Genomic DNA, 25,832 nt, shown 5'->3' on the forward strand with positions numbered 1-25,832 from the left:
TATGTAATGTTAATTACCTGAAATTATTCAGTTTTTTGAGCAGGGAAACCCTGCATATATCAGTATCGGTTGATATCGGTATCGGAAATTAAGAGTTGGACAATATCGGTATAGGTAAAAAAGCCAATATCGAACATCCCTAAGAAAGAGTATTTGAATTTAGATTGTTAATTTAGTCAACGAAAATGATGACTAAATATGGTCGTCAACAACGCTTTTCCCCCTGACAACAACGAGGCGAGACGTCACGTTAACTCATTCACTGCCAACGGCAATTATACTTGTTATTGGCCGCCAATCGTTGAACTGACCGTTATTTCTTTTATTCGATATTTCTATTCATTACAGGCCCACTGACTCAGGGTTAACATGGGGAATCCTCATGCCAATGTAAAAGTGCAATACCGGCTGCATCGTGCTAGACGCGGTATCGAGCACCCTTTCTACCCTTGTATCTTTCTCTGTGGGACGGCCCCAGGTCTCGGGTTTCATTTTCCCTTGTCGGCCAAGACGAACGGTTCTGCCGGTTACATTGAAGCGCATCAAATAACTAATAACATCAGCATCAATAATAACATAGAAAACAATAAATAGTTTACATAAGTCTAACCAGCTAGCACTAACGTTAGCTTATTTTTGTTTAGAAAAAGCTCACGCCAACTTATGAGGCTGTAACTGAGTGGCGAGACTAGACAAAGACAAAATCGAGACCAAACAAAAAAGACAGACTAAAATGCTCAGACCTGTAGTTGACTAAAACTTGACTAAACGAAAAATAGATAAAGGTGACTAAATATGATAAACGAAAAAGAGCATTTGACACATGACTAAAACTAAAATAAAAAATAGCTGACAAAATTAACACTGGTTGATATACAGGTATACAGCCAGCCCTGGTCCTGCCCCCATTGGGCCTGTCAAGTTGGTGCGATCTTCCCTGCGCCATCCTTGATGTGGCAAACAGCATCGACTGCAGCGGCTATTCTACCTCAAACCTAGACTACCACAGGCGCGATGGATCTGCTCTATGGATCTGCTCTGCTCCAAATAAAAAGAGCATGCATGGTTAGATGCCGGTCAACTGCTCTATCCTCAGTTGACCGGCATCTAACCATGCCCGCTCTTTTTATTTTAATTTTTAAATGCTACTATTGCTACCATGTATGTATGTATGTATGTATGTATGTATGTATGTATGTATGTATGTATGTATGTATGTATGTATGTATGTATGTATATGTGTTTCATTACATGTATATATACATACATACCAATTATTCGCCTGTTCTATCCTCCATCCATCTATCATCAATAGCAACACTATAATATCACCGACATCCAGTTGGGGGATCCCCCTTTGAACAGCTCATCTGAGGTTTCTCTCCTCCATGCCGCCTGTGGTGCTTTTGCTATTGCTAGGTTTTAGTGAGTCGTTCCTTATCTTCATTGGGGAAAGTCTGGGAGTGTTGCATAATGGATTTTATTGTGTTTTTTGTTCTGGATCTATTGTGATGTTTCTTCTTGACTTGTAAAGCCCATGGGGGCAATTTCATGCAATTCCGGGCTATACAAATACATTTGATTTGAATTAAGACAGCAAAATTGTATAACACGGTTCAACATATAAAAATCCCACGATACGATAACACAGATAGACGATACACAGAGTAAACATGGGTACACTGCCTCAGCCCCCCTTACCCTCCCCTTCCTCCTTGATGGATTTGGGCTCTGACGCGGCGAAACACTGCATGGTCTCATACTTCTGCTGTGGAGGCTCCACCTGGGGGCCCTCGCCATCGTCGTGGGGGTTGACCAGCATCCGACAGTTGAAGGTGTGGCTGTTCCTACTGGCCCGCTCGCTGCTCCGTGGTCCTCGGTTGACTGGGGGGGGGGGGGGGGGGGTAGCCATGTTACTATGACATTGTTTATCATTACATCAAATGTATCTATGCCTGTAGCTAAATGCTGAAAAACAGGGAACAAAATTAACATGTTGGCTTTAGATTTGTAATATATATTTTTTTTACATTTTTACAGCTTTTTATATAGGATAGGACAGGCAGAGGAAAGTTGGGAGAAGATTTGCGGAGGACATGCAGCATAGGTCCCCGGGCCGGATTCGAACCCCGGACCCTGCGATTATAGTGCAAGCGCACTTACGTGCTGCACCACCGGTGCCCCAACATGTTGGCTTTAGATTAAAAAAAAAAAACTACCAGCCAGAGAGATATTATTTTTACCGGCCAAAAATGACAAATAGCTTTTTAGTATATCTCCATGAGTTATTATATGTATTATGTGTTATCTCTCCACTCCACGCTATGGTAGTCCTTGCAGATAAGATTATAAAAAATAGCCCTTTATAACTCCTAACAGTCTGTCATCACCTGAGCCCTTTATAACTCAGTCTGTCATCACCTGAGCCCTTTATAATGTTAAATGTATTGATGCTTGCATACACCTCTTGGTGCACAATTCTCAAACTCAGTCACTGTTTAATCCATCTCTATCGTAGACAAAAGTAAATCTGTATTGCACCCAAACAGCAGATTTAAACTAGGGATGAAAAAAAAGCATATATATTTTTTAATATATATATATATTTTTTTTTGTTATTTCATTTTAATAATAAATAACAATTCAGTACATGTACAGTATATGTTAATTAATTTGTTAACATTTTGTTTCACTAAGTTAGGAAAGTAATGTTTTAAGTCAAGCCTGATGTTGCCTAGCACAAAAGAATGATCCCAGTCTCTTCCACACAGTGAGGCATACAATTTATTAATTGAACAATGGGTATCGGATCGGTACTCCGTATCGGCCGATACCCAAAGCCCAGGTAACGGTATCGGCCGGGACTGAAAAAGTCGGATCGGTGCATCCCTAATTTAAACTATGCTGGAGAATATTATGCAATATAGCTTGTCTTGTCCACTTAACGTTACCAGTAGCCTACTAGCCACTTCCCAGACAAATTGACTGAAACAGCTGCACTCACCACCTTGCCTGGACAAACTAAAAGGTCCCGCTCGGTTTTGGATTTAAATGCAGCAGGCATGAATTACTAATGTTAACTAAACTTAGTATTCCTTATTCTTAGTGTTGTATGATAGTAAATGCAAATAGTCAAAGGCCAGTTATACAAACAAAAATATTCCAAATCCATACACACCCACAGTACCAAAGTAAACCCAGGAGTGATCTATTAGTCCACAGCAAAGGGTTCAGTACCAAAGTAAACCCAGGAGTGATGTATTAGACTACATCAAAGGGTTCCACACAGTACCAAAGTAAACCCAGGAGTGATGTATAAGTCTACAACAAAGGTTTCGACCACAGTATGCGGTATCTAGGTGCCCCTAATCGTGGCGGTCGAACCGAACGGTTCAGATTTTTTACACAAACCGCTCCATCGCTATTAAATGCAGGTTCAAACCCAGGCTCTTATATATACAGTATACTGTATATAAATGCAGGTTCTCTCACCCAGGCTCTTATATATATAAACTATAAGAAGTAGGCAATATGGGCGGGGGGGAAGCGCAGCGGACTAAGCGTCTGTCTACCACCGCAGAGACAGCGGGATCGAATCCAACTGCCAGCAGTACCGCGTCTATACTTTCCGTAGCCGCATTTCTGGCAGACGTTTCTGGTCATGCGACATGTGCGCCCAATAGCGTGACGAGCTGTGTCTTTGCCCATTTCCACGTCAAACAGCCTGCAAACTACCTGGCGTTCTATCGCCATGCTCTAAGACAAACTCTAACCTTAACCAACTTCGAAAGAGTGCCTAAGCTTAACCGTCAAAAGAACTTGCCTAACTTTAACCAACCTTCGAAGATTGCCTAAGCTTAACCAGTGTAGAAACTGACGTCGGCCAATCAGAGAGCGTCTGCCAGAAATGCGGCTACGGAAAGTATAGACGCAGCGGTACCTCCGGCTTGTCGACCGTCCGTGCTGACACAATTGGCAGTGTCAGTGGGTGGGAAGCCGGTGAGGGTGGGTCCTGGTCGTTGTAAACAGCGACTCCTACAGTTCGGTCGGGGCGCCTGCACAGCAAGGGAAGAATCTGGGTGAGGTAGTGTGATCCTTCCACACGTTACACTCTCCCAGTGAGAGTCCGCGCTGCCAGGTGAAAAGAAGCGGTTGATTGGCTACACATGTGTCGGAGGAAGCATGTGATAGCCTCCACTCTCCCAGACCGACTGTAGGGGGTAGGTGCGCAACGACCAGGAAGGGGATTGGGAATTGGCATAACGACTAACATTGGGATGGGAGAAAAACGAAAAAAGATCAATACAAAAAATAAAAAAATAAGTAGGCAATATGTTGTTGACACAATTTGGAAACGTACAAACACTAACCATTGTTTTTATCTTTTAGATAACGTAAAGGTAGCTGTATACCAACGCAACAAATGTTAATCCAGTCCTTGTTTGTTTTCGTTTTTTGATCCACGTTTTTCTCCTTTTTAAATTTTTCTCCCATCCCAATTACCCGCTGTGCCAATTCTCCCCTCCCGTCTTGAACGTTGCTCGCATATGCCTCCCACTGGCCGGTTGTAGGGAGGATAGAAGCCTTGCATCACGTGTCCCCTCTGATACACGAGGAGGCAGCCTGTCACATCTTTTCACCTGCCAGCGCGGACTCTCATTGGCGAGGTGTAACGTGTGGGAGGCTCACACTACCCCCGCCATTACCTGTCTCTGCTGTGCAGGCGTCCCCAACCGACCTGTAGGAGTCGCTGTCCACAACGTCCAGATTACCACCCATCGACTTCCACCCGCTAACTCTGCCAATTGAGTTAGTATGACGACTGGCCCAAGCCGGAGGCAACGCCGACAGCCGGAATCAAACCCGGTGTCTCTTGCGTTGGTGACGAGCGCAATATCCGCTGCGCCACCCAGCCGCTCTCGTTTGTTTTCCTAGTTCTCACACACACACACACACACACACACACACACACACACACACACACACACACACACACACACACACACACACACACACACACACACACACACACACACACACACACACACACACACACACACACACACACACACACACACACACACACACACACACACACACACACACACACACACACCTCGCAAATCCAGCTGCATCTCAAGGTAAGCACACACTCAAGGGATTTCAGAACCAAACTTCAGTTTCTGCTAGATTTCTGTTTCAGTGGCAAAAACAACCACTTTTTAAAACGAAACCTGTGTACTGTATATAATGCAGGTTCTCACACTGTATATATATTGTATATAATGCAGGTTCTCACACAGTATATATATTGTATATGAATGCAGGTTCCCACACTGTATATATATTGTATATAATGCAGGTTCTCACACAGGCTCTTATACTGTATATATATTGTGTAATGCAGCTTCTCAATCTGTATATTGTATATAATGCAGCTTCTCACCCTGTATATATATTGTATATAATGCAGCTTCTCACCCTGTATATATATTGTATATAATGCAGCTTCTCACCCTGTATATATATTGTATATAATGCAGCTTCTCACCCTGTATATATATTGTATATAATGCAGCTTCTCACCCTGTATATATATTGTATATAATGCAGCTTCTCACCCAGACTCTTGGGCAGAAGGTTCTTGATGAACTCAGCATGATCTCCAACATGCAGGACACTGTAGACGCTGGTGTTGATCAGATCCTCCTGGTTGTAGCACAGATACTGACTCACGTTCTCCGATACAAACACCATGTTGCCCTCCATGTTCACCACGAAGAAGAAACCATCCAGGGCCTATGCAAGAGGAGGGGGAGGGTGATGGATGAGGATAGAGGAAAGGAGGAGAGGAAAAGAAAGGAGAGGAGAATAGAGGAGAGGAGGAGTAGTAGTGAGGAGAGGAGCAGAAGAGAGAAATGGAAGAAAAGAGAGGAGGGGTAGTGAGGAGGAGATGAAGCGAGGAGGAGAAGAGAGGAGTGGAAGAAAGGAGAGGAGGGGTAGTGAGGAGAGGAAGAGAGGAGGAGTGAGGAGAGGAGGAGGAGAGAGGATGAGTGGGAAGAGGAGAATAGAGGAGGAGAGGAGGGGAGGAGAAAAGAAGAGGAAAGGTGTTAGGTCAATGTGGTTTTTCATTTGGACACAAGGAATGCTCCGATTTGGTTTGTTGAGGCCGATACGGATATCTGATGTTTCCCATATTGGCTGATAATAAGTCCTATCCTGAGTGTTTTGAGCATAACAAATACAGTTATTAATAAAGTAGTAGTTATAATAAGATATTAACTGTAATATATTTGTTCTTTAAAGAGTTCAGAATTGTGGGCCCCTCACCATATTCCCTCTACAATGTCTACATGGATGATGTTGTTGAAGTGTAGACTGCTAGAGTACAATACACTACTTAATGTTCAGGTGTAATTAATTAACCTAATCCTCCCCCAAAGACAATCAAACCAAATGCAAGTTAATAAAAAGACTGCCTGACACATTCAACAGATACTGTGGCAGACAGTCTGTGTTTCTGTCTGCCTCCAAGAAAACACATAGCCAACATTGTGTCTAGTAAGATGGGTTTATACATAGCGTGGTGACAGAGCACAGGACCCGTGCATGAGTTAAAAAATAAAAATAAATAAATAAATATATATAAAAAAAAATTAATAAAAATACCTTGCTGAAAATCCTGGTTAGAAAAGGGAGGAGGTTGACCACACACACACAAACTAGGGTTGGGTACCGTTCACATTTGAACCGATACCGGTGCCTGTGAATCGATACCGGGACCCAACTGTACCTTTTTTCTGTACTTTAGTCTACATTTTTTTATCTACCTACCTCAGTTGTAAAAAAAAAAAAAAAATCCAAACTTCAAATTATTTATTATTATCATTATTATTTATTTAGAACAATTTGTTATATATATCGTGGCCACTGCTGAATGCATATAGGGGAAACACTATCTCCCCCTCTCTCTCCCCCCTCTCTCTCCCTCCCTCCTTCTCCTTCTATCTCCCCCCTCGCTCTCCTTCCCCTTCTCTCTCCCCCCTCTCTCTCCCTCCTTCTCCTTTTATCTCCCCCTCTCTCTCCCTCCCTCCTCTCTTAACTATGCATGGAGACTACTTTACCCAAAAATCATTGCTATTACACTTAACATCTTCCAGTCTGAGAGCAGCCGTTATGGCTTTGTTATTATGATGTGACGATGAGAGAGAGAGAGAGATCTCTGTATTGTGAGATCTTATAGGACAGGGATCGGCAATAGGCGGCCCGCGGGCCAACATTGGCCCGCCAGCAATAATTTCTGGCCCGTCAGATTATTTTGAGAATATGATATTTATTTGACGCACGGGAAATATTCACTCGGGACGCCAAGGTGTCTTTTATTGTGAAGCTGTATCTATCTACCGGCAGTCATCAAAAGCATGTCTGTCACTATAGCCAATTGAAATGCTAGAAATGGTCAGGTGGACTGGGAGAACCAATGGAATAGTCCCACCGGGCCCTGTGTCTTTCCCTAACACACTTTCACTTCCGCGTTCGAGATGCGACTCGCGAGCGAGTTGAAGAAAACAAAACAAACATCTTTGGATAGATTCTTTGCAACGGGGAAATATAACGCTTCTTTTAATAAACAGGAGCCATACTTAAAATACGGGTTTATCGTAACAGGTCGGTGATTCTTGCGTGCCGAGCCGACGTCCTCTCTGCATAATATGTGGCAACAACAACAACAACAACGAGGCAAGTTGGCAGATAAAGTAGCTGCATTCAACGCCAATCTGGAATTGGAGGGCGGCGAGTGGATATGACATGTTTCAAACATTAGCAGGGATTTTGGAGGACTTAACAACAAACAAGAAGGTATGGTGAGTCGTGTTTTCATGCATTCTGATCTGTTCATCACCCGCCGGTGTTCTGCAAAATTCTACTCTTCCTCGAATTCTGCTGCCAGCACTCCTGCGCGCAGAACACCGGCGCCGCGGTGATCTGCAACAGCTGAGAGCTGTTCATGAATGAATGGATGAGTGAGAACTTTGTTTGGCGGATTGCAGAGTGGGTGCAGTGCAGTGCGGCGCAGTGCACACGGTTGTTGGGGGGATGCAGACCAGAGAAAAACGTTTGTCTTTTTTCAATATCAGTATATTAAATTAGCCATTGTTTTTGATCCTGGCCCGCGAAGCAAGGGCTTGGGGAAAATCTGGCCCGCGGCAAAACCTAATTGGCGACCCCTGTTATAGGATAAAGGAAAATAGTCAAGATAGTAATCAAGATTCAAGATTTGGTAACACTTTATAATAACACTCAGTTATAAGACCTTTATAAGGTATTTGTAGATAATTAACTATAGAATAATGCAGGAAAGTAATGTTTTAAGTCAAGCCTGATGTTGCCTAGCACAAAAGAATGATCCCAGTCTCTTCCACACAGTGAACAAACCATTTATATACATTCGTAAATGATTATTAAATCATTTATAACTATAAAGTTTGTATAACATTTACAAATTAGTTATACATTATTTATAACTCATTATCAACATTGTTTGTACTTGATGTGGTGGGCGCTAACGTTACATTTGAATTATGTGTTTGTTCCTAGGGCTGGGCGATAAAACGATAACGATAACTATCGCGATAAATTATTTCCTCGAAATAAACATGAAACGTGGTCGCAAAGTTTCGATATATCGATTTTCCAAGCTTGGATATGAGCACACGCACTAACAACCAATCAGGGAGGAGATGGCCGACAGCGGAAGAAGACCCGGAAGGAGACCCGGAGGTAGGACTCAACAACAAGGCTGGCTAGGCTATTTAGCTTGCACGGCGCTATTTTATATATTTACGTGCCGAGTTGGTGTGTGGCGTGAATTCTGAGGCCACGTTTATAGTAGTGTGGGGTATACAGTGGACGTCGTTGCAATGTATTGCGGCGGAAGAGAGTATTTTAGGTGATATTTAGTACATTGTCATGAGATACTCCGCTTAGAAACAACAGGCTGGCTATGATAATTAGCTTGCACGGCGCTATTTTATATATTTACGTGCCGAGTATGTGTGTGGCGTGAATTCTGAGGCGACGTTTATAGTAGTGTGGGGTATACAGTGGACGTCGTTGTAATGTATTGCGGCGGAAGAGAGTATTTTAGGTGATATTTAGTACATTGTCATGAGATACTCCGCTTGTCGGCTAACTGCTAACGTGCGCGGACTGATGACGACATCAACTCGACTCGAGACATTCGCAGCAGCATAAGAAGTTAATTAAACTTGACAGACATTATATCGACGATAATTATCGATATCGAGTTATATGAAAATAATTTTATAATTTTATCGCGATAACGTTTTTGGCCATATCGCCCAGCCCTATTTGTTCCTAATGTGTGCTCAGTATATTGCGGTATGTGATGATGACATGAGGGTAATAATTATTTGTATTTTATACAAATACAAATAATTATTACCCTCATGTAGCATACACGTCGGCCCACATACACATCTTTTATTTTCTTTGTTTTTCGGATAACAAAATCCTGGTTTAGACTTTTGGGGACCTCTTCTAATGATCACATCTCTATTCAGATTCACTGGCCAATTACCGACATCATCATACATGGCATCTGACACCATGTCACTCTCCGCTCTGCTGCTGCTATGAATAGCACCTTCCTCCTGAATAGGGGCCTCGCGCTCCTCATCCTCCTCTTCACTGGTCGTCATGACCGTCAACTTGGGCTGGCTGCTGCTGCTATAAATTGCATCTTCCTCCTGAGGGGTCGCGGCGGCCTCGCCCCTCCTCCTCATCTTCACTGCTGATGAATTTATCAAATGAACCTCTCAGCGAGGTCTTGAACACTTCTTTTTTTTCTTTGCTTTTTTTCTTTGTTCATTCCCTGAGGAAAATTTCCTCCATCTATCTCGTTCTCTCGACATTGTGTTTCAAAATTCAAATGACCACCACTCTGCCACACACACCATCCACCTGACCACCATGTGCCAATGCGCTTGATAGATGACACAGTCACGCTGTCGCATAGTGAGGCAGTTTATATGCATATTACTACAAACTACAAACGTGTCTAATGTGAAATATATAATTATGTAAGCAAAACTAGATATTAGGTCTGTGATGGAAAGTGATTCTGTTAACATTACGCGTGCCGCGTAACATATGTTTGCCAATATGATATAAATCACATAATCACAGATACCGGCCGATACGGTCACCGATATATGGTGCATCCATAATCTGTACTGTATCTGAGAGCCATAACAACCATACCTCAAGCATCATGGGGCCCAGGGCGTCTTTATCAATGACACTCTGCCCGGAGGAAGAGACGTCCGCCTTCTGCACCTCTGCATCCGCTGTGGACAAAGAAATCAATTACTAGATGATATTCAAAGACTTTCAAGCAGCCAAGTCACCCCCCCCCCCCCCCCCCCCTATTTTCTAGAACGTAATTTGACGGAGCATCACTCATCGATAATAATCGATGGGCTATGGTCCCTTCTTCTTGGAACATAAATTGACTCATGGGATGAGGTATAATACAGATGAGGCAAATGGGTAATATTCTAATAAAAAACTAGTGAATTATTTCATTATCACCCACTCCCATTCAGCCAGCAATCACATAATAAGCAGGCCAAAAGGCAGATCAAACTCTTTTCCACAAATGCAGAGGTAACCAAGCACAATGAATCCCTTTATGGTGCAAAATATCTCTGCACTGACAATGCAAAGAAAGAGGCACGTTGGGCAGTTGACAGACAGTGGCCTCCGTTGGACAGATTTACACACAGGTATCAAGCTCACCTCTCTTATTTTCCAAACATACTACTGTAGAACATATTTTTTATCTAACAACAGCAGTATGGTTCTATGTGATCTACACAACCCATGTATTTCATGTACTGTACTAAATCAATGTCTTGTTTTCTATAGAGCTGGTAGGCTGCACAGCTGTCCAAACAGGGTGGGATTGGATCTCTCTCTATCTCTCTTTTCATATGCATGCACTCCACTGGAGCAGTTGCTCAAATGGCACTTGCAACAGTGGATGTTGAGTAAGGGAAGAATTTGAAGAATCTGAGGTTTCTCTCCTCCACGCCGCCTGTGGTGCTTTTTTTCCTATTGCTAGGTTTTTACTGAGTCGTTCCTCATCTTCATTAGGGAAAGTCTGGGAGTGTTGCATATATGGATTTTATGTTGTTTTTTGTTCTGGATCTATTGTGATGTTTCTTCTTGTAAAAAGCCCATGGAGGACAATTCCATGTGATCTCGGGCTAATATACAAATACATTTGATTTGATTTGAATGTTATTTATTCACTTCCTCCGTCTCATTTTCCTGCCATTATGGGGGTTGGAACCCTGCTCCTTGATCCAGGGTTCCCACAGACATTGCAAAATTAAATTCAAGGTCTTTCAAGTACTTTCCTAAGCACTATTTTTAATTTTAAAAGGGCATTTAAGGGAACTTACTATTTCTTTCACTATTTGGGCAATTTTACACAATTCCAGTGAGGCGGCTGATTGGCGCAGTGGGCAAGGCGCTCGCCTCTAACGCAGGTGACGCTGGGTTCGAGCCCAGCTCTCTGCGTTGCTACCGGCTGGCCGGTCGTTCATACTAACACAATTGGCAAGTGTTAGAGGGTGCGACGGAAGCAGGAAGTGACGGGGGCAGCGTGAGCCTCCCACGCGTTACACCTCGCCACTGAGAGTTCGAGCTGCTGAGGTGAAAAGATGCGACAGGCTGCCTCCGCGTGTACCGGAGGGGACACGTGATGCAAGGCTTCTCTCCTCACTACAACCGACCTGTGGGAGGCATAGTCTAGCAACGTTCAAGACAGGGGAGGGAAGAATTTGATATACGAAATTGGGATGGGAGAAACATTTTAAAATGGGGAGAAAAAGTGGATCAAAACACACTTCCTGTAAGTCTATGGAACACATCTGTAAGGTTTTTTCCCCCCAAAATTAATTGTTTTGTATTTCTAATCAGAACTCTAAAGCAGAATTTTTCCACTTCAAAATTTATACAAACCCAGATTGCTAGAAAACAATGCTGAACACTGGAAAATGCCATTTATAAGATAGTTCCCCTTTAAAAGGATACAATTCACTTTTAAATGCCGTTTTAAAATCGGATCCAATATTTATGGTTTAAAACCAATTTCCGACAATTAGTTTCACTTTAGATAAAACATTTATATTTCTTGATTCAAAACTATTGTATCATGTAAGAACAAAACTTTCAATGTGAATGGTTGATTTGAATTTCAATGACTTTTTAAGCACCTTGTTAATATTTTTTGCTGTTTTCAAGGAATTCCAGGCCTTGACTTCCCCCCCCCTTAAAAAATCAAGCACTTTAAGCACTTCAAGGACCTTGTGCAAACCCTGTGTCTGATCTGCTCCACGGTCTCCTTCAGGATGGGTTAGGGTTAGGGTTAGGGTCAGGGGTTAGACTCACCCTGCTCCTTGATCCCTCTGATCTGTTCCACGGTCTCCTTTAGGACGGCACATTTGTCCGGCTTCACGTTGAGGTTGTCGATGTCGTTGATGTTGGCGAAGATCAGCTCGGCGAGCTCCTCGATGTACCTGTTCTCCTGCTCTCTGTTCCGCCTCTCGACTCTCCTCTTAGGACTGCAGGGAGAAGGGAGAGAGAGGGGGGAGGGAGAGGGGGGAGAGAGAGGAGGAGGGAGAGAGAGAGAGGGGGGAGGGAGAGAGAAGGAGAGGGAGGGAGAGGGGGGAGAGAGAAAGGGAGGGAGAGAGAAGGGGGGAGAGAGAAGGAGGAGGGAGAGAGAGAGGGGGAGGGAGAATGAGGAGGAGGGAGGGAGAGTGAGGAGGAGGGAGGGAGAGAGAAGGAGAAGGGAGGGAGAGAGACCGTCTGTTAACAGTCTGTCGTGTGGTAGTGAAATGGTTAACCTTCTGTCGTGTTGTAGTGAAAGGGTTAAGTCCACTTGCTGTCTGACGAATACACATACCGTTACACCCCTACACTTTCATGGTTACCTTACACTCTGGTTTAGATGCCAACTCGTGCTGCACAATGACAATAAGACATTTGAATCTTAATGTAAAAATCCATTTTAAAACCTTCCTGTATGGACTTTACTACTAAACCAAAAACAAACGATGACCTCAAATGACTGAGATGCAGAGTCAGGGCTAATATCATGAGATGAGCTCCGTTTCTGCTGAAATATGGCAGGTAATTTGCGCTGGGATTTTTACAATAATAATAATAATAAACTGTGGCGGCTAGGTGGTGTAGTGGGCAAGGCGCTCGCCAACAATGCAGGAGACGCTGGGTTCGAGCCCAGCTCTCCGCATTGCTATCAGCTTGGCTGGTCGTTCATACTAACACAATTGGCAGTGTTAGGGGTGGGAAAGCTGATGGGTGGGGATCGGACATTGTGGACAGCGACTCCTACAGGTCGGTTGGTGCGCCTGCGCAGCAGAATCAGGAAGCGACAGGGGCGGCGTGTCCCTCCCACACAGACCCCCGCCGCTGAGAGATCGCGCTGTGCAGGTGAAAAGATGCGACGGCTGCTTCCTCGAGTACCGGAGGGGACACGTGATGTAAGGCTTCGTCCACATTGCAGCCGGCTTGTGGGAGGCATGGCCTAACAGCGTTCGAGACAGGGGAGGGTAGAATTGGACGATACGAAAATTGGGATGGGAGAAAAATAGAAAATGGGAGAAAAAAGTAGATCAAAAAAATATATAATAATAATAATAAACTTTATTTGTATAGCACCAAGCACCTTTCATACAGAAACTGCAGTTCAAAGTGCTTCACAACAGAAAAAATACAGGAAAATGAGCACATAAAGTGCAGACATATAAAATCAGTTTTTCACATTAGGATAACAGGCCACCTTGTTTATGGTTCGATTCAGTTTTTAAAATAGACAATAATAAAAAGAGTAAGATACACATTACGGACATGGCAGATTAGCAGGGGATTAAGATCACAGACAATTATTACAAATGACTCAAATGTCCTCAGGTAATACTAATGTGAATAGGGATTATGATGACCAATGTGTATACCGTAGACAAGGCCAGATTAAGAATTCAGAGGCCCCTGGGCCAGTTTCTTGTGGAGCCCCCCCCCCCCCACACACATACACAGTGGAGTTTTTATATGTCACTAAAAAAAGCTGGATCCGTAACATTGTCCAACCAATCCTCCTGGTTTTCATGTTCAAGCACCGCCGGCGGCGGGCTGTCATCATCGCGGTCTGCCTCAGAGTCAGAGTCATTCGTGTTGGTGTTGGGGCTGGGCTATGGAGATGCGGCGGGCGTATACGAACAGGTGGCAACCACTGGTGGTGGTGGGCCGGCTGAACTAGAGGCTGCCGCTGCCTCTTCTCTGTCGCTAGCATCAATAATAATAACGTTAGCATTCTCTTCCTCTCTGCCCGCGGCGCCTGGCTCAGCCTCTTTAACGTTGCTGCTACTACTAGTGCTAGCCAGGGGGCTATCCTCCTCCTTACCTGATGGGGTGAAAAAAGTTGAGATAGTCAGTATGCTTTGCCGAAGTAACGCGCTCTTTCTATCCCTTTCCTGTTTAGATTTTAACTTAGCAGCTCCGCTTTCCCACCGTTTAACTTTTTTATCCATGTTTTTTGAGTCTCATATGATCATACAGTACTACTCGAGTCTTAGCCTACTTGATCAACTTGCAAGTGCAATTCTCGCGGTCAGTGGTCACCTGACCTGACCTGACAGTGACCCCTGGACCTGGACGTCAGTGTCACGTAGACTCAACGTCTCTCACCCCTCATTATCAAACAATCAATCATATTTTTATTTGCAATACAAAAAATGTAATACAAATAGATAGAGAAGAGATGAGATGATACTAGTAGTCACTATAGATGCTGTGAAAGTAAATGCTGGATGAGGATCTGATTATATATATATTTTTTTCCGTATTTCGTATTTAAATGTGGGGCCTCTAGTGACGAGGGGCCTCCAAAAAAATAAAAAATAAAAGTAAAAAAATAAATAAACAAACAAATATTTGGGGCCTCTAGTGACGAGGGGCCTAAAAAAAAAAACAGGTTAAAAAAATTATAATAATAATTTGGGGCCTCTAGTTTCAAGTTTCAAGTTCAAGTTTCTTTAATAGTTGTCATACAGAAGTACAGAATACTTTTATACAAAATGCTTCTTACTGTTACGCTCCAGAGACTGTGCAAGACAAGATAAGTATGAAATAAAATAACATAGTATAGCATGTAAATTAGAAGTAAAAAAAATGAGGTCACAGTGTTCAGTATAGACATATGTACAATGTTCAATGCAGAATAGACGTAACTGAGTTACCATATAATATACAATACTGTGCAGTGTACTAATACAATACTATATAGTGCAAGGCAGAAATGGGATGAGGTGCAATTTAGGTACAATTTACAGTGGGTGTACGAGTTGTAGTGCAAATCCTTTATCAATAAATATAAAGTGTGTTTGTGTGGTTTAAGTGAGTGTGTGCGTGTGGGTGTGTGTGCTGTGTGCATTTGATGGTTGTTGCATAGTGTTTATTGTTTGTTTAGCAGCCTGATGGCCTGGGGATAGAAGCTTCTTCGGAGTCTTTCTGTGCTCGCCTTAAGACTCCGGTATCGCTTGCCTGACCGCAGCAGTTCAAAGAGGCAGTTGTTCGGGTGGCTCGAGTCCTTAATAATTCTCTTAGCCTTCCCCCTGCACCGCTTGTTGTAAATGTTCTGGAGGGTGGGAAGCCCCCCTCCAATTGTGAATTGTGTGGGGGCTGAACGTGTCACTCTTTGTAGTCTGCTACGGTCTTGTGCAGTGCTATTCCCAAACCAGGAGGTGATGTTGCCAGTCAGGATGCTCTCTATTGTACATGAGTAGAAGTTCCTAAGGATCTTCTGACTGACTTGGAACTTCCTTAGGCGCCTGAGGAAGTAGAGGCGTTGTCGTGCCTTCTTCACAACACTGTCAATGTGTGTGGTCCATGTCAAGTCCTCGGATATGTGGGCTCCGAGGTACTTGAAACTGTTCACTCTCTCAACCGGTGCCCCGTCGATGCTGAGGGGGCTGTAGTCCTTGACCCCCGACCTCCTGAAGTCCACAATCATCTCTTTTGTTTTGCTGACGTTCAGGGAGAGGCAGTTCTCCTGACACCACTGTGACAGATTCTCTACCTCTTCCAGGTAGGCCCTCTCGTCGTTGGCAGAGATCAGGCCCACCACTACTGTGTCATCAGCAAATTTGATGATTGTGTTGTTGTTCCGCTGTGCCACGCACAACGCACAGTGACGAGGGGCCTCCAAAAAAATAAAAAATGAAAGTTAAAAAAATATATAAAATAATTTGGGGCCTCTCGTGACGAGGGGCATCCAAAAAAAATTAAAAATAAAAGTAAAAAAAAAATATATATATATATTTGGGGCCTCTAGTGACGAGGGGCATCAAAATTTTTTATAAAAAAAGTAAAAAAAAAAAAAAAAAAAAAAAAAAACGAGGGGCCTCCAAAATGCCTCTAGTGACGAGGGGCCTCAAATTTTTTTTTTAAATAAAAGTAAAAAAATTTTAAATAATAATTTGGGGCCTCTAGTGACGAGGAGCCTCACTAGAGGCCCACGGGCCGCGGCCCAAACGGCCCGGTCATTAATCCGGCCCTGACCGTAGATCTAACCAATATGTGTGAGTGTGTGCAGGGGTGCAGTCGTGCTATTAGATCACTGAGGCAGAACTAAGTACGCGCGATCGCGCACGGATGTGTACTCGCGTGCACACAAATGCGCTGTATCCATTCGTTGTGAATAAGTACCCGGCCGGCGGCCACCGTTTTACATAACAAAAAGCGCAGGTAGACTAGGTGTCTGGGTGTTGGCTATCTGAATACATCTCCCCCTTCATTCTGTGTGACTGCAGTGGAGGTGAATACTAATGTGGCTCGGAATTCGTGATGGGGGTCTACCTGCTTATGATTGAATCAAGCGTCTGCCGTGCTGCGCGCCAGCTTTCCAATTGCTCGCGCACGCGCACATTCACACAAATAGAGAGCAAGAAGAGCGTGTATGATAGAAAGATTGCACTTGCGTATATGCGCTTGTGTGTGTGTGTGCGTGCGTGTGTGTGTGTATAACTGCGCGCGCAAGTGGGTGTGAGCGCACCACAAGGTTCATCACCAAACCTCCCTTGCTGTGCACTAGGAGTCATGCACACACAAACTTCAAGTAAACACAAGTTGTCTGATTATTTTAAGTTTGCTTTTGTGTTTGTGTGTAAAACAATTTCTTTAATTGAATTAACTTAAACTAAAAGTAAATACAAACTAAATTAACAATGTAACTTACATTGTTAATTTAGTTTGTATTTACTTTTCTAGTTTAAGTTGATTCAATTAAAGAAATTGTAACTATTACATTTAAAACATTGTTTGTTTTTCAACCATATCTGTTGACAATATAATTTCTTTATATATTGAAGGCTACATCCTGCTACCTTTTTCAGCTTCTCTATTTCAAAAAAAGAAAGAAAAAAAAAATCTGTTCTGTGCGCATGCACGTACCCACGCTCACGTGCGCGTGCACGTGGCGTGTTACCAGTTCCCATATTACGACTGCACCACTGAGTGTGTGTATTTTATCTGACCTCAGTGTGACCTCAGATTGTGGGTACCGTTGTTGTGGTTGAGGTTATTTGAAGTTGGCAAAGCATTGATGTTTCAGTGAAGTCATATTGAGGATGAAGTTAGGTTGCGCGTTGAGCTTGTATGCTGTTGAGGTTATATTGAGGTTGTGATGAAGCGGTGTGTTGAGGCTGCATTGAGGTTGCACCGAAGTTGTGTGGAAGTTGTGTGTTGATGTTATATATTGAGGTTGCAATAAGGCTGTGTGTTGAAGCAGCATTGAGGTTGCTGTAAGACTGTGTGTGTTGAGGTTGCTGTAAGGCTGTGTTGCGGCAGCATTGAGGTTGCTGTAAGGCTGTGTGTTGCGGCAGCATTGAGGTTGCTGTAAGGCTGTGTGTTGCGGCAGCATTGAGGTTGCTGTAAGGCTGTGTGTTGTGGCAGCATTGAGGTAGCACTGATGCTGTGCCATGAGGGAAGTCATGTGTTGAGGCTCTGATGAGGTCTTGGCTATTTACCTGGGCCCTGGGAGCTCTGGACAGTCCTTCCTCTTCAGAGACTCTCCCCCCTTGGGGGGCTCTGGGATGTCCCCTCCCCCGTTACTCATATTCCAAAAATATCAGCACCTGCACAGCAAAACACAAACACACAGAGAGGACATACAGTAGTACGGTTAAACTAGAGGCAACCGTAGAAAATGGCTGTATTTACATGATGCAACTGACCATCTCTTAACCTCTTAAGCCTGGTGGGTCCGGTACCGGACCCAAAATGATATCACTCCATAAATCCATCTCTACATGTATGAATTAATGTTGCGTTTTTTTCTTCAAATGTAGCCAAGAGTAAAGACCCTAACCCTGTCAAAACAGCAGTCAAAGTGTATATTTTCAGCAACACGTTTGTTTACCAATCTTCTTAAAGTGTTATTAGTGAAATATGAGTTTTGGAAATCTATTCAGAAACTGGCGAATATTGACCCTAGGAAATGCGTGCCGCCATTTTGTTTGTAGTCATTTGAGGAGAGTAGACCCAGGGCTTTCGATTGGCATTGGAATTTCGAAAAAAGGACACTACCCAGCTCAAGCCAGCTCCTATCAATAATGTGACTTGTGGATAATTTTTTTTACTTTTTCTGGATTATCTGTCACAAACCTGAATGTTATTGGCATGAATTAAAACGCAGTTAGTTTCTCTACCTTTCTGTGAACGTCTAGCAAAAAACGGCGTTGCAATCTGATGAAAAATGGCGGAGAAATGTACATAATAAAGAAGTAACTGTACTTACAGTAGATTTCAGTCACGGTTTGTGAATCACGACTGATGTGTGACTTGGCTATAATAAGGTGATTTATAGGCCTGATATTCTATAATCATATTTCAAATTACATGGCAGAATTCAGTACTGTATCTACAAAACCTTCTGTTTAATCATCTTCCCTTTATTCACATGCTTAGATTTTTTTGTACACGTGATCTCAAGAAGGTACTGAATGAGCCCAGTGGCAATTTTTCATGTCTGGTACATTTTAGCATGGTGTTATTCACTGTCAAAGATGAAAAAATTTATATTCTCCTTTGGTTCATTACAATGCATCAGGGTGTGAGACATTATTAACACATTGACGACCAGCATGTAGCGTCGATTTATAGGCCAGAGGACAGAGGTTTGTTTACAAACCGATGTACTTTCTAACAGCTAGTTCAAGTTTCTTTAATAGTTGTCATACAGAAGTACAGAATACTTTCATACAAAATGCTTCTTACTGTTACGCTCCAGAGACTGTGCTAGACAAGATAGTATCAAATAACATAGTATAGCATGTAATTTAGAAGAAGAAAATGAGGTCACAGTGTTCGGTATAGACATATGTACAATGTTCTGAGTTACCATATAATATACAATACTATGCAGTGTACTAATGTACAGTACTATATAGTGCAAAGCAGAAATGGGATGAGGTACAATTTAGGTACAATTTACAGTAAGGTGTACGAGTTGTAGTGCAATCCTTCATCAATAAATATAAAGTGTGGGGAGTGGGTGCTACAGTGTGTTTGTTTAAAGTGGGTGTGTGCTATAAAGTGTGTGGAGTGGGTGCTACAGTGTGTTTGTTTAAAGTGAGTGTGTGCGTGTGGATGTGTGTGCTATGTGCGTTTGGTGGTTGTTGTTGTGTAGTGTTCATTGTTCGTTTAGCAGCCTGATGGCCTGGGGATAGAAGCTTCTTCTGAGTCTTTCTGTGCTCGCCTTGAGACTCCGGTATCGCTTGCCTGACCGCAGCAGTTCAAAGAGGCAGTTGTTCGGGTGACTGGAGTCTTTAATGATTCTCTTAGCCTTGCCCTTGCAACGCTTGTTGTAAATGTTCTGGAGGGTGGGGAGCCCCCCTCCAATTGTGCGTTCGGCTGAACGTGTCACTCTTTGTAGTCTGCTTCGGTCTTGTGCAGTGCTATTCCCAAACCAGGAGGTGATGTTGCCGGTCAAGATGCTCTCTATTGTACATGAGTAGAAGTTCTTAAGGATCTTCTGACTGACTTGGAACTTCCTTAGGCGCCTGAGGAAGTAGAGGCGTTGTCGTGCCTTCTTCACAACACTGTCAATGTGTGTGGTCCATGTCAAGTCCTCGTATATGTAGGCTCCGAGGTACTTAAAGCTGTTGACTCTCTCAACCGGTGCCCCGTCGATGCTGAGGGGGCTGTAGTCCTTGACCCCCGACCTCCTGAAGTCCACAATCATCTCCTTTGTTTTGCTGACGTTCAGGGAGAGGCTGTTTTCCTGGCACCATCCCCCAAGGACCTTGACCTCTTCCAGGTAGGCCCTCTCGTCGTTGGCAGAGATCAGGCCCACCACCACTGTGTCGTCAGCAAATTTGATGATTGTATTGCTACTCCGCTGAGCCACACAGTCGTGTGTGTACAGGGAGTAGAGGAGGGGACTCAGAACACAGCCCTGGGGGGCCCCTATGTTGAGGGTGATGGATGAGGAGGTGCAGTTGCCTGCTCTCACCACCTGGGGTCTGCCAGTCAGGAAGTCCAAGACCCACTGGCAGAGGTCATAGTTCAAGCCCAGGTCCCTGAGCTTGGCTATGAGTATGGAGGGGACTATGGTATTGAATGCCGAGCTGTAGTCGATGAATAGCATTCTCACATAGTTCCCCTGCCTCTTGTCCAGGTGTGATGCTGCTGTGTGCAGCACATGGGCTATGGCGTCCTCCGTGGACCTGTTGGGGCGGTATGCAAATTGCAGGGGGTCCATGTTGATGGGGAGGGAGGAGCAGATGTAGCCCTTTACTAGCTTCTCAAAGCACTTCATGGCTATGGAGGTGAGAGCTACAGGGCGGTAGTCGTTGAGGCAAGCAGGCTTGGATCTTTTGGGTACAGGGATAATAGTGGACTTCTTCAGGCAGGTGGGGATGACAGCCTGTTCTAAGGACAGGTTAAATATGTCAGTGAATATTGGGGCCAGTTGGTCGGCACAGACTTTTAGGACGCGGCCGGGGATGCCGTCCGGACCTGCTGCCTTCCTGATATTCACTTTTTTAAAGGTCCGCCTCACCTCATGCTCTGTTACCCTGAACACTGCGCCTCCATCAGCAGCCGACCCCCCCCCCCCCCCATTGCCGTGGCTTGTGAGCTGGTGTTGTTATTACCAGCATCAAACCTCGCATAGAAGGTATTGAGGTCATTTGCTAAGGAGATGTCACTGTTCAGTTTGAGGGAGGCGCCTTTGTAGTCTGTCATCGTTTTGAGCCCCTGCCACATAGCTCTAGAGTCAGCTTGTTCAAACTGGAGTTCAATTTTATCCCTGTAGCGCCGTTTGGCCTCTGACACTGTCCTCCTTACGTTGTATCGCGCCACCTTGTGGTCATTCATGTTGCCTGCCACTAGGCCGTCGTTGTATGCTTTGGTGCGCTCTCTCAGAGCTTCACGGACGGATTTGTCTACCCAGGGTTTTTGATTTGGGTAAACTCTCATTTTGGTAGTGGGGATTGTTTCTTCCACCAAAGTACAAACATAGTCCAGCACTGTCTCCGTGTAGACATTAATGTTATCTGTGTCGCGGAACACATTCCAGTCTGTGCAGTGAAACGCAGACTGGAGCGTCTCCTCTGACGTCAAATCCCATTTCTGCACCTCTCGCGAGACTACAGGAGTACTTTTGATTCTCTGTTTGTACATTGGTGAAAGAAAGATGGACGCGTGATCTGATTTACCAAAGCCACCATCAGAATGAGCCTTGTAGCCACCTTTAAATTGCGTGTAACAGTGATCTAGGATGTTACTGCCTCTGGTGTTGCAAGTCACATGCTGATAGAAGTCAGGTAATACCTTTCTCAGATTGGCGCTATTGAAATCACCCAGCACCAAAATGGCGGCGTTAACGTTCGCCGCTTGTATTCTATTTACCTCGTCGTGGAGTCTGGAGAGCGCGACGTTGTTGCTGGCTTGCGGTGGAATATACACTCCTACAAGGATGATCGCCGTTAACTCCCTCGGGAGGAAGAAAGGACGACACTTGATGGTTATATATTCCAGGTCTGGGCAGCAGTGGTTGGATAATTCCTTCACGTTAGTTGGATCGCTCCAATTGTTGTTAAACATGAAGGCAATACCTCCTCCACGTTGTTTACCGGACTCTGCTGTACGATCCTTGCGGTGGATAAAGAAGTGTTCAGCTGGTTGGATTGCGTGGTCTGGAACGTCCGACGTAGAGACCACGCAAGAGAGAGATGGCGCTGCAACGTCCGGCTGCCTTTCTGTTCGCTCCGTCGAGACTGTGCTTACTTTTGTTAATATTTATAGTTTTAAGAGTTTTGTCTGTACCAACAGTAGGTGCATTTAATGTGTATGACCGTCAGTCACTTATAGACATCGGATTACGGGAAACTTACCGATTGGATTACTCACTGGACCAGCTTTCCGAACCGCAACAATGGCCTGAGGAGATTCTCCGGAGAATGGGACCAGAGCCTTTGTTCCTTGATCCCAGGAACAAAATAACCAGACGGCGTGGGAAGAGAGCTGGGATCCGTAACAGGCTGAGATCCAGACGCCACCGAACGCCATTGCCCAGTATATTGCTAGCCAATGTACAATCAATTGACAATAAACTGGACGACATCCGAGCAAGGATTAAATACCAAAGAGACGTTAGGGATTGCAACGTTCTCTGCTTCACCGAAACGTGGCTCACGTCGGACGTTCCAGACCACGCAATCCAACCAGCTGGCTATATATATATTAGGGCTGACCTTCGAAGCTTTTTTTGGCAATCGAAGCTTCGGGGCCGAGCTTCGATTTTAATTCGAAGCTTCGAAAAAAAATAAAAAAAAAAATAAAATATTTTTTTTAATTTTTTTTTTTAATGTTTTTTTTTTTTTTTTTTTTTTTATCTTATGTTGTGGGACTTGTACAGCACTTTCGTAAACGTTGTTGTTTTTAAATGTGCTCTATAAATAAAGTGGGTTGGATTAATTAATTAAGTAGCCCCTTTCGTGACTGACGCATCCAACAAGGTTTCACTCGGCTGTGTGATTTAATTCAAGGTGGATCGCTGTTGTCGTTTGAACAACTTCAGATTTCATGGGAACTACCAATCCCCCAAATCAAGAATGTTTAAGATGAATGAAGTAAGATTTTGATTATTTGAAATATGGCCTGTGTAGACTAAACTATGCACAGAATTATGTCAGTCTACAAGGTCCGGATTCTACATGGTCCGGCAATGTAGACCTTGTAGACTCCACTACAGACCAATTATCAGTGAATGTTCATGCATTTTTAAGAAGGGCAACTTCCACAAAAAAACAAAGAACTCACCAAAACATCTCAGTAGCACCTTATCTAAATGTTATATTTCATATATGGAGATTCATATTTATTTATGTATTGCATGCATTTCTACATTTTATTTCCTATTTTGTTTATTCATCCCAGTATCTTTCTTTCTTATGTGTGGAATTCTACAAGGTGCGCGCACACACACACACACACACCTACACACACACACACACACACACACACCTACACACACACACACACTTACATTTAGTCATTTAGCTGACGCTTTTATCCAAAGCGACTTACAAGTTCTGTACGACAAGACAGCAAGAAGGGTACAACTCTATCAGCTGAGTAACAATGTTCATCAAAGTGTTGCGTGTTACAGTGTAGGTTAGTTTATTAGGACAAGTGCATGACAGTAAGGTTAGTCACGGTTAGATTTTTATTTTATCATTTCAGATAATGGTTGAAGAAGTGAGTCTTTAGTCGACGGCGAAAGATTGGACGGGATTCGGCTGTCCTAACTGGGATGGGTAGTTCACACACACACACACACACACACACACACACACACACACACACACACACACACACACACACACACACACACACACACACACACACACACACACACACACACACACACACACACACACACACACACACACACACACACACACACACACACACACACACACACACACACAAATCGAAGTAAAAAAAAATAAATTAAAAATTTCTTTTTTTGAAAAAGTTTTTTTTATTTTTTTTTTTACTTCGATTTTTTTTTTAATGTTCGAAGCTTGTGCCATCGAATCGAACGTTCGAAGCTTCGAAGCATTTAAGACAGCCCTAATATATATAGCTATATATATATAATTTATAGTATTGCTATCTGTCCATTCTCATTGTCACTTGAGTGCATAAACCGTGCCTTCATAATGGCTTAAAGAAAATAAAAATCCATCGGTTGGTTGTCATTTTATAGCGCGGTGAATATAAGGTTTATCGCAGTTTTCGCCTCGTTTTTTTTTGGGGAGCTAGATAATAGGCTAAAGGCTAGTCACGTTATATCAAACGCCATTTCTGCTGTATATATACGAATGAAATAAAACAAACTGCGTAGCATCCGGACTATTACAGAGCATCTATGGATGAAATGGGGGCGGCGGGGAACGCCGATTACTATTATTGATTAGCAATACAGTGTGCGTTCAATATACAATTTTTTTTCTTTTTTTAATGTTCGAAGCTCGTGCCATCGAACGAAGCTTCGAAGTATTTAAGACAGCCCTAGTCTGTATTTATGTATCTATGTTGTATGTTTGTTAGTAGGTAGGTGTGTAAGCCTACCCATGTTGTATGTTTTTGTTTGTTTATATTTGTGATCAGGCTCCCTCCAAAAGCTTTATATAGCTTCTTTCGTCGATGTTATTTTCACATGAAGATATGTATAATATATATTGTGTGTGTGTGAATAAATTCATTCATTCATTCATAGTATTAATAGAGAATAAAAATAACTGCTGAAAAGAGAGGAGTGGTCAGTGATGAAGATGAGGAAGACAGACTACAGGTGACTGACCTCACAGTTGATGAAAGCCTCACTTGCTTTAATGTTTCCATCAATCTTGGATTGACACACACACAATGAATTAACACTAATGCAAGCCTCCAGCGAAAAAAGGTCCACCCCCCCATCGTGGTCTTCTCCACTGAAGGCAGATACTAATGAAATCAAGAGGAGCCAAGAGCTTCACAAAGTAAAGCCATTTAAAAAAAACAGTTTCAGCCGGGAGGGACGAGGGGTCAAGCCAGCCATTAAGAAATTACAAGCACTGGATTGATCACAGGCCGCTTAAGTGGATTTTTCTCTCTCTCTCTCTCTCTCTCTCTCTCTCTCTCTCTTAGAAAAAGTATATGACGCCATTGTTGTTGTCGTTAGCTTACATGCTAACGTTAATGGCAGCGACCATAGCATTGTGGCTAGGCTAGCTATCATCGCTTAGTAGAGCTATAAACAACGTTATTTAACATTGCAGAATGGGTACAATTACAATACGGCTCAATACAAACAATTGTTAAGGGGCCCAGGGGGTGTAGACTGTTGTAGTTTGGTCAAATCAAGCAAATTTACATCATGCTCAAAAAAAAAAAAAAAAAAAAAAAAAAAAAAAAAGAGCGATGTGGAGCGGGGACCGGGGAGCGCTCGATTCAAGGTGAGCGGTGAGCGAGCGGAGAACGACTTGGGGGCGGGGTCAACATGAGCGATTAGCGGAGCGGAACAAGCCGTCTAGAACGAAGAGCGGATTTCTCGCCTGCGCCGATCCGCTCAGACCCAATGAAGATGAGGAACCACTCACTAAAACCTAGCAATGGGGGAAAAAACAGCACAGGCGCAGTGGAGGAGAGAAACCTCACCAATAGACCATAGT

At 43.5% G+C, this 25,832-nt stretch overlaps 1 protein-coding gene across 1 annotated transcript in view; it reads right to left on the reverse strand.

Moving 5' to 3' along the window:
* Positions 1 to 25,832, reverse strand: part of LOC311233496 (nuclear receptor coactivator 2-like) — a 158,669-nt gene that overhangs the window by 87,747 nt on the left and 45,090 nt on the right. Inside the window, exons 2-6 of the mRNA XM_084320463.1 lie at positions 18,135 to 18,242; positions 12,481 to 12,653; positions 10,285 to 10,370; positions 5,622 to 5,799; positions 1,702 to 1,884 (exon numbers count right to left, since the gene is read on the reverse strand). Of these exons, the coding sequence (XP_084176589.1) occupies positions 1,702 to 1,884; positions 5,622 to 5,799; positions 10,285 to 10,370; positions 12,481 to 12,653; positions 18,135 to 18,223 (709 nt within the window). The 5' untranslated portion in view covers positions 18,224 to 18,242. The remainder of the gene's footprint in view (positions 1 to 1,701; positions 1,885 to 5,621; positions 5,800 to 10,284; positions 10,371 to 12,480; positions 12,654 to 18,134; positions 18,243 to 25,832) is intronic.

The sequence above is a fragment of the Notolepis coatsorum genome (genome assembly GCF_963971535.1).
Source record: "Notolepis coatsorum genome assembly, chromosome: 8".
Classification (NCBI taxonomy): Eukaryota; Metazoa; Chordata; class Actinopteri; order Aulopiformes; family Paralepididae; genus Notolepis; species Notolepis coatsorum.